Source organism: Canis lupus, chromosome 23 (genome assembly GCF_048164855.1).
Source record: "Canis lupus baileyi chromosome 23, mCanLup2.hap1, whole genome shotgun sequence".
Lineage (NCBI taxonomy): Eukaryota > Metazoa > Chordata > Mammalia > Carnivora > Canidae > Canis > Canis lupus.
Window position 1 is genome coordinate 51,088,564 of NC_132860.1, and position 16,747 is coordinate 51,105,310.

At 37.8% G+C, this 16,747-nt stretch overlaps 1 protein-coding gene across 9 annotated transcripts in view; it reads left to right on the forward strand.

Annotated features, from left to right (window-relative positions):
- ARHGAP42 (Rho GTPase activating protein 42) overlaps positions 1 to 16,747 on the forward strand; it is a 287,751-nt gene that overhangs the window by 192,127 nt on the left and 78,877 nt on the right. For all 9 annotated transcript variants that reach the window (XM_072795140.1, XM_072795141.1, XM_072795142.1 and 6 more), the window contains one exon: positions 10,516 to 10,626. In XM_072795140.1, the coding sequence (XP_072651241.1) occupies positions 10,516 to 10,626 (111 nt within the window). The remainder of the gene's footprint in view (positions 1 to 10,515; positions 10,627 to 16,747) is intronic.

The following is a 16,747-nucleotide window of genomic DNA, read 5'->3' on the forward strand; positions in this document are numbered from 1 at the left end:
ACCCGTCCCCACCAACTTCCCTAGAGAAGTTTCAGATCATCCTGAAAACCTACGAATTTGACCTGAGATTTAAAGAGAGAACAGCTGGAACGCTACAAAGAAGAGAGTTTGCGCTTCTAGCAAGGTAGGAAGGAGGGAAAAAAAATAAAAAGGAATCCAGTGGGGGAGGGGCCCCGCGAGGAGCCGGGCTAAGGCCCTGGGGCCAGAGCCTCCGCGACAGGAGAGCCCGGGCCCGGAGAAGCAGGGAGCCTAAAACTCGGCACCGGATTCTTCCTGGACAGAAGAGCACTTAGCAGGGAAACCGGGCAGAACCGCAGGAGGGGCGGTGGGGCCTCCAGGCCCCCAGGGGCACCAACAGGGAGGTGCGGGAGGTGCGCCCGGGGAAGAGCCTGCACACACCGACAAGCTCGGGGAAGGGCTGCAGCGCCCCCGGAGGGGCCTCGGGAGAAGCTCAGGCGGGGCTCCTGCCGGAGGGGGCTGCGCCCTGCTGCCTTTAAGAGCCGTGGCCCAGCAGCAATGCCAGCAGCACAAGGGATCCCAGGGCGCCGAGCGGACACAGCCCAGGATCCTGCACTCACCCCGGGATTGGCAGAGGTGGGGAGGGCACAGGACAGCGAGGACTCTCCTGCCAGCGCCGGGCGCCCCCAACCTGTACAGGCCAGCACCACCCCCAGGAGCATCCAGGCCAGTGTGGACTGGGAGCTGCGGTAGTTACTGCGGGAGCTGACTCTAGGGCTGGAGAGCTGGCCGCTGCCAGTGTTGTTCCTCCTGGTGTCCCCCAGTGCCTGGGACAAAGCGGCCCCCCAGGGAACAAAGGCCTCACAGGATAAACAGCTCCCACTGAGCCGTGCACCTGTTGGGGGGCGGGGCATCTCCCCCAAGGGCACACACAGGAGAATCAGCACAGCAGGTCCATCCCCCCAGAAGACCAGCTGGAAGGTAAGGGGAAGAACAAGTTCTTGGCGGAGCATTGCTGGAAAGCTCCAGGGGAGGTTGAGGGATTTACAGTATATAGAACCAGAGAATACTCCTTCATGCTTTTGTTTTGGTTTGCTTTCGTTTGGTTTCTTTTCTTTTTTTTTTTTCTTCCTTTTTCCAATACAACTCGTTTTTACCCTCTGCACTGAGCAAAATGACTAGAAAGAAGAACTCACCACAAAAGAAAGAATCTAATCTTCCCTAACTTGCGGAGGGAAACAAGCATTCAGATCCAGGAGGTAGAGATATCCCCCCTAAAATCAATAAAAAACGTTCAAAACCTTGACATCTAATAGTGATACTTAACAAATTCCAAAGATAAAGACAAAATCCTTAAAGCAGCAAGAAACAAGAGATCCTTAACTTAAATGGGGAGGAATATTAGGGTAACAGCAGACCTCTCTCTCCACAGAGACCTGGCAGGCCAGAAAGGGCTGGCAGGATATATTCAGGTCCTAAATGAGAAGAACATGCAACCAAGAATACTTTATCCAGCAAGGCTCTCATTCAGAATAGAAGGAGAGATAAAGAGCTTCCAAGACAGGCAGGAACTGAAAGAATATGTGACCACTAAACCAGCTCTGCAAGAAATATTAAAGGGGAAGAAAGAGGAAGCCCAAAGAAATAATCCACAAAAACAGGGACTGAATAGGTATCTTGATGACACTAAATTCATAACTTTCAATAGTAACTCTGAACGTGAATGGGCTTAATGATCTCATCAAAAGACGCAGGGTTTCAGACTGGATAAAATAGCAAACCCATCTACTTGCTGTCTACAAGAGACTCATTTTAGACCTAAGGACACCTCCAGCCTGAGAATGAAAGGTTGGAGAACCATTTACCATTCATATGGTCCTCAAAAGAAAGCAGGAGTAGCAATCCTCGTATCAGATAAATTAAAGTTTGTCCCAAGGACTCTTGTAAGAGATTAAGAGGGACACTATATCATACTTAAAGGATCTATCCAACAAGAGGACCTAACAATCATGAATATTTAGGCCCCTAATGTGGGAGCTGCCAAGTATATCAAACAATTAATAACCAAAGTAAAGACACACTTAGATAATAATACACTTATACTGGGAGACTTCAACATGGCACTTTCTGCAAATGACTGATTTTTCTAAGCACAACATCTCCAAAGAAACAAGAGCTTTAAATGATACACTGGAACAGTGGATTTCACAAATATTTACAGAACTTTGCATCCAAACGCAACTGAATACACATTCTCCTCAAGTACACAAGGAACTTTCCCCAGAATAGACCACATACTGGGTCAAAAATCAGGTCTTAACCGATATTAAAAGATTGGGATTGTCCCCTGCATATTTTCAGACCACAATGCTTTGAAAATTGAACTCAATCACGAGAAGAAATTTGGAAGAAATTCAAACACGTGGGGACTAAAGACCATCCTCTAAAAGATGAAAGGGTCAACCAGGAAATTAGAGAAGAATTAAAAAGATTCATGGAAACTAATGAAAATGAAGATATAACTTTTCAAAATCTTTGGGATACAGCAAAAGCAGTCCTGAAAGGGAAATATATCGCAATACAAACATCCCTCAAAATATTGGAATAAACTCAAATACACAAGCTAACCCTTCCACCTAAAGGAACTGGAGAAAGAACAGCAAATAAAACCTACACCAAGCAGAAGTAGAGAGTTAATAAAGATTCAAGCAGAACTCCATGAAATAGAGACCCAAAGAACTGTAGAACAGATTAACAAAACCAGGAGTTGGTTCTTTGAAAGAATTAAGATAGATAAACCATTAGGCAGCCTTATTAAAAGCAAAAGAGAAAAGACTCTAATTAATAAAATCACAAATGAAAAAGGAGAGATCACAATCAATACCCAGGAAATACAAACAATTTTAAAAACATATTATGAGCAGCTATATGCCAATAAATTAGGCAATCTAGAAGAAATGGATGCATTTTTGGAAAACCACAAACTACCAAAACTGGAACAGGAAGAAATAGAAAACCTGAACAGGCCAATAACCAGGGAGGAAATTGAAGCAGTCATCAAAAACCTCCCAAGACACAAAAGTCCAGTTGGCTTCCAGGGAAATTTTATCAAACATGTAAAGAAGAAACAATACGTATTCTACTAAAGCTGTTCCAAAAGATAGAAAGGGATGGAATACTTCCAAAACTCATTCTATGAGGCCAGCATCACCTTAATTCCAAAACCAGACAAAGCCCCACCAAAAAGGAGAATTATAGACCATTATCTCTGATGAACACAGATGCAGAAATTCTCAACAAGATACTAGCCAGTCGGATCCACAGTACATTAAGAAAATTATTCACCATGACCAAATGGGATTTATCCCGGGATGCAAGGCTGGTTTGTTGATTGCTTCACTCGTAAAGCAATCAGCATGATAGATCATATCACCAAAAGAAAAAACAAGAACCATATCACCCTCTCAATAGATGCAGAGAAAGCATTTGACAAAATACAGACTCCATTCCTGATCAAAACTCTTGAGAGTGTAGGGATAGAGGGAACATTCCTCAGCATCTTAAAAAGCCATCTACGAAAAGCCCACAGCAAATATCATTCTCACTGGGGAAGCACTGGGAGCCTTTCCCCTAAGATCAGGAACAAGACAGGCATGTCCACTCTCACCACTGCTATTCAACATAGTACTGGAAGTCCTAGCCTCAGCAACCAGGCAACAAAGAGAAATAAAAGGCATTCAAATTGGCAAAGAAGAGGTCAAAGTCTCCATCTTTGCAGATGACATGATACTGTACGTAGAAAACCCAAAAAACTCTGCCCCAAGATTGCTAGAACTCATACAGCAATTTGGTAGCGTGGCAGGATACAAAATCAATGCCCAGAAATCAGTGGCATTTCTATACACTAACAATGAGAGTGAAGAAAGTGAAATTAAGGAGTGAATTCCATTTATAATTGCACCCAAAAGTCTCCCAGTATTATGTATTATGAGATCCCTAGGAATCAACCTCACCAAAGAGGTAAAGGATCTATACCCTAAAAACTACAGAACACTTCTGAAAGAAATTGAGGAAGACACAAAGAGATGGAAAAACATTCCATGCTCATGTATTGGCAGAATTAATATGGTGGAAATGTCAATGTTACCCAGGGCAATGTACATGTTTAATGCAATCCCTATCAAAATACCATGGACTTTCTTCAGAGAGTTGGACTAAGTAATCTTAAGATTTGTGTAGAGTCAGAAAAGACCCCGAATAGCCAGGGGAATATTGAAAGAGAAAACTAGAGCCAGGGGCATCACAATGCCGGATTTCAGGTTGTACTACAAAGCTGTGATAATCAAGACAGTGTGGTACCAGCACAAAAACAGACACATAGATCAATGGAACAGAATAGAGAACCCAGAAGTGGACCCTCAACTCTATGGTCAACTAACAAAGCAGGAAAGACTATCCACTGGATAAAGGACAGTCTCTTCAATAAATGGTGCTGGAAAAAATTGGACAGCCACGTGCAAAGGCATGAAACTAGACCAATCTTTTACACCATACATAAAGATAAACTCAAAATGGATGAAAGATCTAAATGTGAGAGAAGAATCCATCAAAAACCTAAAGGAGAACACAGGCAACACCCTTTTTGAACTCGGCCACAGCAACTTCTTGCAAGATACATCTATGAAGGCAAGAGAAACAAAAGCAAAAATGAATTATTGGTACTTCATCAAGATAAAAAGCTTTTGCACAGCAAAGGATACAGTCAACAAAACTCCAAGACAACCTACAGAATGGGAGAAGATATTTGCAAATGACGTATCAGATAAAGGGCCAGTATCCAAGATCTATAAAGAACTTATTAAACTTAACAGTAAAGAAACAATCCAATCATGAAATGGGCAAAAGACATGAAGAGAAATCTCATAGAGGAAGACATAGACATGGCCAACAAGCACATGAGAAAATGCTCCGCATCAATGGCCATCAGGGAAATACAAATCAAAACCACAATGAGATCCCACCTCACACCAGTGAGAAGGGAAAATTAACAAGGCAGGAAACCACAAATGTTGGAAAGGATGTGGATAAGGGGAACCCTCCTGCACTGTTGGTGGGTACGTGCACCGGTGCAGCCACTCTGGAAAACCGTGTGGAGGTTCCTCAAAGAGTTAAAAATAGACCTGCCCTACGACCCAGCAATTGCACTGTTGGGGATTTACCCCAAAGATACAGATGCAGAGAAACGCCGGGACACCTGCACCCCGATGTTTCTAGCAGCAATGTCCGCAATAGCCAAACTGTGGAAGGAGCCTCGGTGTCCATCGAAAGATGAATGGATAAAGAAGATGTGGTCTATGTATACAATGGAATATTCCTCAGCCATTAGAAACGACAAATACCCACCATTTGCTTCGACGTGGATGGAACTGGAGGGTATTATAGTGAAATAAGGGAGTGAAATAAGTCAATCGGAGAAGGATGAACATTATATGGTCTCATTCATTTGGGGAATATAAAAAATAGTGTGGTGAACAAGATTAAATGGGAAAGGAGAGAAAATGAGTGGGAAATCACAGTGAGGGTGACAGAGCATGAAACACACCTAACTCTGCGAAAGGAACAAGGGGTAGTTGAAGGGGTTGTGGGGGGTTTGGGGCACCGAGGGGGGGGCACTTGACGGGATGAGCACTGGGTATTATGCTATATGCTGGCAAATCAAACTCTAATAAAAAATATATACAAAAAATAAATTAATTAAATAAAATAAAGAAATAAAGAAATAAAGAAAAAGCAAAGGTGAAAAACACACACACACACGAATCAAACTCTTAAGTACAGAGAAGAAAGTGACTGCTACCACAGGAGAAGAAAGCACGGGAGGGTGAGTGATAGTAGGTTATAGGAATCGAGGAGTGCACTTGTTTGATGAGCCCTGGGTGATGTATGGAATTGTTGAATCACTGTATTGTATACCTGTATGTTAATTGAAATTAAAATTTAAAAAGTTTTTTTGTTTTTTATAGATTTTATTTATTTATTTATTCATGAGAGGGAAAGAGAGAGAGAGAGAGAGAGGCAGAGACACAGGCAGTGGGAGAAGCAGGCTCTATGCAGGGAGCTTGACATGTTACTTGATTCTGGGTCTTCAGGATCAAGCCCTGTACTGAAGGTGGTGCTAAACCGCTGAGCCCTCCGGGCTGCCCTAAGTTTTGTTTTGTTTTGTTTTAATTTAAGAAGTTTTTAAAAGAATATAAAAGGGCATTTCATCAAAGAAGAAATATAAACCATTATAAGCATTTTAAGTGTCTTTTTTTGTATAAGCGTTTTAAGTTTCAATGTCATATGTCCCAAGAAAATGATGCAATTTAGTAATTGCAGCAGGATAGTATTGTGACTTATGAGAAGATAGCATACATAGTTAGTGAAAGTATGAGAAACTAAGTATACTTTTGCTTTTCTGGTGAGAACATAAACTCTTTCAGTCAGTCCTGAAGTAAATTTGGCTACTTTTTCAACAAAGTTTAAATGAGCAAGATAATTGAAATGATTTATATTGGTCAGAATTTACTTAAGAGTAATGATCAGTCATGAGCAAAAAACCAAATTGTATAAATATGTTGATGTGAGAGTTATTCACAGTGTAAAAATTCAGAAACATCAGTAGTGGCACAAATGAATGATTGGAGTAAATATACCAATGTAGCTTCATGAAAATGGAATGTAACATGATTGTAAAAAGTTTATTTGCAAATTATGTAAAGACATTGAAAAATATTCATTAGATTAAATTGGGGAAAAAATTAGAGTTTAAAGCAGAATATACAGTATTTTTCAGGTTTAAGTTTGTGTGTTGCATATCAAGATATTAACATTTGGAGTATAATTCATATTTTTAGATTTATGTTATGATAATAATAAGTAAGCTTACAATAATGAATAGTTCTTCTATAATCCAGAAAAGAAACGATAAAAAGAGTTTCTTGTAGAAAGTCAGATTTTGGTTTTCCATGTTCACTAAAGTCTTTCAACAGGTTCCTCTTATCCCCACTTCCTAAATGAAGGGAATGCCTTCAATTCTACCTTCATGCCTCTGTTATTATAGTCTCTGTGTCCTGAAATCTCTTCTTCTGTACCCTCTGTAACATCTTAATGGATGTCTCCTGGGTCATGATTTCATCACACCTGGCCAGCTGCACTGCCTGCTGCTGGTTCCCAGGACTTCAGACTATCACTTCTTAATGAATGTGTGAAATTTCACATCATGATTTTTGCAGATTTGCTCCTACTTCTCGTTGCTTTAATTCTCTGTTAATGCTGACATTTTTTCTTGTGATCAAAATTATCTTTAGCTTTTTCTCACCCCTTCCTTCTCATACCCACATCTTTCAACTTCCTTTTCTTACTGGGATTTATAAACACCTATCAAATAAGTGCTGTTTTATCATTAAATCACCCAGCCCTGCCTTTTAATCAATATATCCAACACTATCCCTACTTTAACCTTCTTGAAATGCTGCTTTGACAAATCAATGTCTTCTCAAGTTTCTGTCCCCTCTATATGATGAAGTTTGTGCTCATTCTATCTTATGCGATAATTCTCAGTTCTTATTATTCTTACCTTGCAATCTACTGAAACATAACTTTCCTTGACTCTATTCCCTCTCTCAAATTCCTCTCCTTTTATCTCCACCTGCTTTAAATCTCTTCATTTTTCAGAGTCCAGCTTAAATTCTTTCTCCTTTGCAGGTGATTTGACAAATATCACATGAAGCTTTTTCTTAAGTTTATCTTAAGTTGATGTAGGTAGCTTATTGTGGTTGGGGAGGAATTTAAGTATCTGAAGAACTATATGATTTTCTTAAGAAATTAACTTGTTTTTTTAGCAGGATGACTTTACAGTTCCCTTTGTCTTGTAAAGAACAGTTTATACATATTTTTTCTGGCATAAATATTCCTAACGTTCCCTCTCAGTTTTAAAAATGGGGACAATAAATTACATGGTTATCCTACTTATCCACTACAAAATAAAATGCATGGTGGATATATGAGCAAGTGGCTTCTAGTGAACCGCACACTATGAGCATAAATACTAAAGAGAGCCACCTTAAGTGAAAGAATGTCTTTCTAAATCTTGATCTGGAAAGAAATTAAACTGTAGTATTCTGTAACCTTTGTACATTCTGGATGACTTTTCAAAGCAGATTTGGTATATTGAATATAGTTGTCTAGATTGGAGTTGATGGAAAATATCTATTGATATTTGTTGACTACAGTTGATGGAAAACTGTAAGAGCAGTTATTTTCTTTTATCCTTCTTTGTGCCCCCACTCCCCATCTTTTGATGACATGGGATTGTGCTTGGCCAATAAGTTTCTGAGGAAATGACTTAATACTCTTAGGTCAGGGGCCCCCAAGACCACTCCTAGGTTTAGTGATTTGCTAAGAGGACTCACTGCTCTGATATATTAGTGAAAAGATACAAAGAAAAATCAGCAAAAGCATGTAGAATGAAGTCTGGGGGAAAGCAGGCACAAGCTTCCAAGAGTCCTCTCCCAGTGGGAGAACATGCTTAACTCTCCCAGCCCAAAGTTGTGACAGCATATGTAAAACATTGTCTATTAGAAACTCATTATAGATTGAATGTTCATAGTCTGTAGGGGGCTGGTCACATAAGTAGTCTCTATTTATCATATCCTTAAATTCCAGACTCCCAAAAAGAAAGCAGGTGTTTAAAGTAAATCATATTACTGGCACAATTTAGATAACTGTGATCTACTCTTAGGTGGAAGGTGCCTTCCTGAATTCCACATTCCCAGAAGCCAGCAGGAACCAGCCTTATAAGCAGGTCTTTCAGGCGAGAGCGCTCAGGACCACCTTGCTCTTTTCCTCACAGCTTTGTTGACCACAAACAGCCATCTTATGCTGTAAAGGTGTTTCAACATTTTAGTTTGTTCCCATGTGCTAGTCTATACAATCAATGTCATTATTTCTTAAAGAAAACCTTCAGAAGTAACTTGTGGCATAGAATGTTATCTCTGATATTGAAAATATTTTTACATCCTTTACATCCAGTGTTGTACTGGAGCTTTCTTTTGGAGAGCTGATGTTCTTATCTCTTTCTAACTTCCACATTCAGTGATGTTAGGTTTGTGATTTGGAACTGGCTGTTTTGGGAATATTTACACCACAGAAACTGGCATAGACAGAGACATCAGGCATCCCCACCAGAGACCCAGTTGTTGAACATCGATTAGCATGCCACCACCTATACCTGCTTACCATTCATTCTGTAAATACTGTGATAAGAAGAAAATATAATAATTTATATAGAATGCCATTTTGTTGATATATATATATATATACACACACTAGGAAACTCAAATTTCCCACCTGACTTATATGTTCTTTTTGTATATTAGATGGAAACTTAGAATTCTCGACCTTAAAAATCTCTAATAAGTTGCTCATAATACTGGGTTACTTTATTTCTATAAATAAAGTTATTGTAAATAATTATTAAAGGTATTTCAAATGAAACTAATATGCTATGATACCCAAGCCAGCAAACCTAACTTTTATCGTTTTTAAAAAACTTTTATATCTGAAATTACCATTGTAAAATGTCTCCAAAGCATTTTCTGTTCCCAAATTATTGTTGTTGGATACTTAGTACTCCAGAGAGCCCATTCCTTTCTTTTCATCTGCTTTTAGTAACTCAGCTGGCAGTGTAGAGTACAAAACTGGGAAAGAAAAGCCTTTTAAAAAGGACATCAGATGATAATGGGCATAGAGGGGAGGCAACATTAAAAAAAAAAAAAAAGGAGGAGGAAATTATCTCGATAACATTTCCCTCTCTTAATCAATAGAACCTTCTTGTAGTTATGCATAATAAATGTGCAAACAGTGTTAGAGCATGATTCACTGGGTTAGGACCATTGAAATTTTTTTGGTTCTGCTACCAGTATTCTAAGAGTTTATCTAATGATGTGACTCTACTGAATATTCTCAAATGATTCTCCCTCAGTTAAAATCCAAATTTGTTATAAAATATCCAAGATTTTTTAAAGTTGTGATGCCAACCTTACTTTAACCTTCTGTCCTCTACTTTTTTACTCTGTTGCCAAACTCAGTCTCTTTCATGCCTCCTTACTTCCTCATGAGTTGACTATTTTATTTTTCACTATTCACTGCCAGTTGTTCATCTTAAGATTCAACTCATACCACCACCATCTTCCTGAATTTAGTTTCTTTTTCTATGATCGATTTCCATATATATTTATATGCCTTTTTTATATTTTTTATGGTGACTGTTGTATGCTTACTTTCCCCAACTTCACACTCCATATCATATAAGCTCTGGTGTGCAAGGACTGTGTTTTCCTGGTCTCAGTATGTTCAAAACATAATAATAATTGCTATATTAAAACTCTTTTGTAGAGCTTAATTTTTAATAAAGATTTTGGAGAACAGAATTTGAATCATTTTCTACATAGAACCATGAATATTTACACTGTGTGTCATGATTTGCCTTTTATTTTTTTTTTTTTTACTCTTTAGGCAGATATACAGGTTGACCGAGAACATCAAAATTTTTATGAAGCATCACTAGAATATGTCTTTAAAATTCAAGAGGTTCAAGAAAAAAAGAAGTTTGAATTTGTTGAACCGGTAAGCTTCAGTTTCCCTACAAAATAGTAGTTCTAACACATCCTATGAAAACAAAATTTGTAATGTTTTTCTGTTGAAAATTGTGATTTTTTTTAAAGACAAAAAGGAAAGGAAATGTAGAGGAGGCTCAATAGGTGGAGTACAGGGCACAGTTAGGGCAGTGGAACTATCCTATATGATACTATAATAGTGGATGCATGTCATTACACATTCGTGAAAACCTACAAAATGTGCAATGAAAAGGGTAAACCCTAATGTAAAATATAGAGGTTAGTTAATAATAATGTATCACTATTGGGTTATCATTTGTGACAAATGTACCACATTAATGCAAGATGTTAATAATGGGGGAAACTGTGGGGTGGAGGTTGAAGGAATATATGAGAGCTCTTTATATTTTCTACTCAATTTTTATATAAACCTAAAACTGCTCTTAAAAACTTATTAATGGAAAAATTAAAAATTTAAAAGGATTTACATTATACATACCTGAGTAAATCTAGCTCACCACTGAAGTGACCCATTTACTCAACCTTTAGGTGAAAGGAGAAAACATAAGGTTTTATTTCTCCCTTTGTTCCACTCCACTTTCTCACAAGGATAGGATCTGCCTGACTTCCCTATGAAGTCATTTATTTTCCTAAGTCAGTGTAAAAAGTAATGGATTCTCTGATGTAAATTGCATTACAGGAAAAAACAGGTGGCTGGTCTTTTTAAGCTTACTTCATTTTCTTAGCATTTTTTCCTCAAGTAGTAGCATAATATGTTACAATATTGCCTGAGTAAAGCATCATCTGTAATGAATCCAGGTAAGTTCTAGAAGTCAAGATAATCTTCTGTTAATATATAATGCTCAATTCCTGTTAAATGAAAGGATAATAATATTTAAATACATAGGTAATCTAAAAGATTATTTAATCCATATATTTGTTTCTATGTCAGTTGTCAAAAAAATCTGTTTATAGGGGCAACTGGGTGGCTCAGCGGTTGAGCGTCTGCCTTTAGCTCGGGTCATGATCCCGGGGCCCTGGGATGGAGCCCCACGTGTCTCCTCCTCAGCGGGGAGTCTGCCTCTCTCTCTTCCTCCTCCTCCTCTGCTTGAGCTCTTGCTCATAGACTCCCTCTCAGTAAATAAATAAAACATCTTTTTAAAAAATCTTGTTTATAATAAATAAAGTACCTATTCCTATTTAAGTGGAGATGATGGGGAGAAGGAAAAAGAAAATACATTTTAAAAGACATTTGATAAAATTAACTTCTTGATGGAAACCCATCACTGATTCCCTAAGGATAATGGGAAACAGGCAGAGCAGAGGCTGGGAAGAGTTTAGTCTCTGCCTGGCTCCCAACCACTTCTGCTTCACTTTTCTTCCTTTAGCTGAAGCAACCTGACTCTCTCCCATAAATTGGGCATTAGACAAGTATATAAGACTAATGCTTCAACTAGACAAATTTAAGGAACTAAAGACCACAATGCAGGCTCAGGGATTTAATTTTTACCTTTTATCTGGGATAACAGTCTTAACTACAAGTTCTGTTTGCTAAACAGCTAAGTCCTTAAATTCCTGAAAATGAGTTAGTAATCTTTCATTGAGTAGATGTTGGGGCGGGGTGGGGGGAATCTCATTAAATTTTGTATGAGTTAGGGGGTCTGCTGAAGTTATCTGTGGCTCATTGAGAACGAGGCAGCCTAACAACCCACGGTCTAGGAAGATGACCAATACTTAAAATTCCTGTTCTCCTTCTCATTGATGAAGCCCTGCCTCTGAATCCCACTATGGCTCTTTGAAACCGCTCTCCTTTGCTGACAAACGTCCTCCTTTGGAGCTATTTCTTGGGATTTCTGAATTTTAGTTCTTCTTGACACTAAACTTTTAGTGTATGCTCATTATTTCTGATGGTATTTCTTCATGCTTGTTCCTTACCTGCTCCCATTCTTTTCAGATACTATGCTCATCTGCTTTGTTGTTTTTCTTCCTTGCCGCTGGAATGACTCTTTGACACCTGTAAAACTCTCCTCTTTCTCCCCTGGAGAGAGACATGTCTGGAGAGGGACATGTGGGTAGCCTATTACCCTGTTAAAGCCTTTCTTATACCATATACTATCTGGGAACAGTGAACTAGACCATTCCATCAGATGACATCATTCATACATATAAGAAGACTGTAAAAGTGTTAGCTCACAGGTGACTGATGGAATGATAAGAATTTGTAAATCCTTTTGTAATACATGTAGAGAGGTGAAAACTGTGCTTCAGTTGAAATGTATTTTATTGGGCAGCCCGGGTGGCTCAGTGGTTTAGCGCCCCTTCAGTCCAGGGCCTGATGCTGGAGACCCGGGATCCAATCCCACATTAGGCTCCTGCATGGAGCCTGCTTCTCCCTCAGCCTGTGTCTCTGCCTCTCTCTCTCTCTCTCTCAATCTCTGTGTCTCTCATGAGTAAATAAATAAAATCTTAAAAAAAAAAAAAAAAAAAGAAAGGTGTTTTATTCCTTCCCTTTACTATATCCCAAATGGGAATGAATGGTCTGCTAAATCTTCTGTAGTGCATGCCTTTTTTTGTGACACCACAATCAAAATCAATGTTAAATTTGTACTTCTTCCAAAATATTTTCTTGGCTGCTATATTTTTCTTATTGGAATGTCTGGCCAAACTGAAATAGTGCTATCAGTTTAGTTTTGTTCTCATTTCTAGCCATACAGCTTCATCCATGGAGTTCTATTTAATTTCCCTTGCAGTAATGAGAAAAATGGAAATGGGAGCAATAAAACATGGGCATGCTGCTCTTTAGGTTATGTATTTACAAATTAATTTTGCAGAAATTATCTTTTAATTTCAAAAACAAAAAAAGAAAACTTTAATTTTTTTGTTCTACCGAAAATTCAATTCCTGTTGCATCATTGTTTCATTTTCAGAAGTCTAGTAGTCTACTCTAGTTTTAGCCCATATTTATTTAACAAGTAAACATTAGACAAAGGAAAATGCCCAAGGTTGGGATCTGTCTTCTGCAGATTATAAGACATAGAGTAGAATAGAAACTATAAGTAGGGAATGATAGTTGGCACTAAATATCATAAAGTAGGAATATTGATCTATTTGAGATAATTTTACATTGTGTAAATTAGTGTCAAGATCTTACTACTTGGGGCAGCCCTGGTGGCCCAGCAGTTTGGCGCTGCATTCGGCCCAGGGTGTGATCCTGGAGATCCAGGACTGAGTCCCACATCAGGCTCCCTGCATGGAGCCTGCTTCTCCTTTTGCCTGTGTCTCTGCCTCTCTCTCTCTTTGTGTCTCTCATGAATAAATAAATAAAATCTTAAAAAAGAAATCTTACTACTTGACATAAAAAAATCTCTACAGAATATTCAAGAGGTGCCATAGTACCCACCTCTTATCCACAGGTATATATTCCAAGACCCCCAGTGGATGCCTGAAATCAAGAGTGGTACTACCCTATATATACTGTGTTTTTTTCCTGCACATGCATATGTAACTATGATAAAAGTTAATTTATCAATTAGGCACAGTAAAAGATTAACAATAATAACTAATAATAGAACAATTATAACAATATACTGTAATAAAAGATATGTGAATGTGGTCTCTCTCTCAAAATATCTTATTGTACTCACCCTTCTCGTGGTGAAGTAAGATGATAAAATACCTCTATGATGAGATGAAATGAGGTGAGGAATGTGGGTGTTGTTAATATATTGTTATTGTTAGACTACTGTTGACCTAATGATATGTCAGAAGAAAGATTATCTGCTTTCACACTGTGGTGGACTGTAGGTGACTGAGCCACAGAAAGCAAAACCTTGGGTAAAAGGATATTACTATATTAGAAATAAATATTCCTACAGTGCCATTATTTCGAGGAAAGGCCAGTTCTAATACATAGAAGAATAGGGGACATTTATATACTTTTTATAAATCTTTGTAATTTTTTTAAAGGATACAAAATAAGCTTTTAAACTCAGTTCTCCATTAGATACATAGTTTTAATTATCACATATATAGTTTAGTTTATCATATCTTATATAGAAAGTGATTTAAGTTAACTGATCTCTAGATCTACACTATGCAGTATGGTAGCAACCACCCAGGTATGGCTATTGAGCACTCAAAATGATAGTCTAGATTGAGATGGGCTGTAAATGTAAAACACATACTAGGTTGTAAAGGTTTGATACTAAAAGGTATGTAAAATATCTCAAAACCTCTTTTATATTGCTTAACTATTGAAATAATATTTTGGATAAATCATATTAAGGAAAATATTAAATTTCACTTGATTTAAGATTTTTTATGTGGCTACTAGAAAATTTAATATTTCACATTAGTTTATTCACATTCTATTTCTGTTAAACAGTGCTAAACTTCGTCCTTTCAGATTTGCCTACAAGATATATAAGTTCAGGTCTAAAATGAGGGGAAAAGATTAGAGAGGGAAAAACATGATCTCCTGACTCTTGATCTAAAGTCCTTCTTACTTCTCTGAATTGCTTGGAGCTTATGAGAATTTTGGGAAATTAGGAGAAAAAGCTTCTGAAGTATGCTGAACATGAACATCTTACCTAAGACACTTGAACCCTGGTGTATTTGAAATATATTATGGTACATGAAAGTGTGTGACTCAGAAACCCAGAGAATCTTTTTATGACTTAACTCCCTTATGGTTCATTCAGCTGCAGTTGGTGTGTTTTGATTATATTCTTTAGCATACTTAGCTGAAACTAATGTTTTGCGAGCAACTACTATGTGTCGTGTGTGTTCTCTGTGTTATCTCACATGGCCCATACAGCAGCTTTATTGTTAGGCAGTTGTTATTATAGAAGAGGAAGTTAAGTCACAGAAAGATTGTTAGTTGCGTGAGATCACAAACTTCAAGAGAGGGAGACCCAGGAATTCAGAATGTAGAGCTGAGGTCATGTTGTAGCATTCACTGTCTCAGTGGATATGATTATAATGATTATTGCTTCCTTAACACTTGCTCTGACCAAGTAAAATGGATGACTATAGAAAATTTTAAAGTTATTTTAATTACTTAAAATTAGAAGAAAATACAGGGTCGACTTTTACTTTGGCAAAGGTGCTTGAATCAGTGCACATATCTATCCATTTATTCCTTCTTCCATTCTTTTTTTTTCATCCTTTTTAAAAAGTGGTCCCCTCCCTGCCCAGGCTGCAGTTGACACACAACTTTTCCTGTAGTGACAGACAAGTATAATGCCTGTGAGGAAGCAAGATAGAATTTAGTCCAGTCTTACAGCTGTGCAAATCTGCTTGTTTTTCAAACTCTGTGTGCCTTAGGTTTTTATCTGTAAATTGGGAATAAAAATTGTAGTTCCCAATATTGTGGTGAGGCAACTCAAGGCAAGTAACTGGATCATTAACATTAGTATTAGCTAGTATTGAGCTCTCACACTGTTAGCACTACATATGGCAGCAATACTGATGAATTGTTTTCATCAAAACAAAGCCAGATATAACTGCTTCAAAAACACATTTTTTTATTTTAACATGCATTAAAATATACACCTAAATGCTGTAAGAGGGCAGCCTGGGTGGCTCAGCAGTTTAGCGCTGCCTTCAGCCCAAGGCATGATCCTGGAGACCCAGGATCGAGTCCAACGTCAGGCCTTCCTGCATGGAGACTGCTTCTCCCTCTGCCTGTGTCTCTGCCTCTCCTTCTCTGTTTCTCATAAATAAATAAATAAATAAATAAATAAATAAATAAATAAATAAATAAATAAATGTTGTAAGACCATGTTTTTAATATTCTTTTTAGACTTCATTTTAGTCTTTTTGCATTATGTTTAAAATTAATGTGAAAAATGAAAATAAACCATTGATGTAAACTAGAACATCTTGTTTTTGACACTCTGCCTTTAGTCTGTTAATTTAATTTTAAATCTCTTGCTAATGAAAATTTCACTTAATCTGCTTAATATGCTTTAGCTTTTTAATTTATTATATCATGAAGTATACTATAAATTACTTTTGGGGCTGTTGAAAGTTTGAATAATTTTGAGACTCAATAACAGCTACTTGCTAAGTTAAAGTCAAATAGTATATAGACCTACAGGTCTTGAAAGTTAAACTTTTTTGTGTTCTTT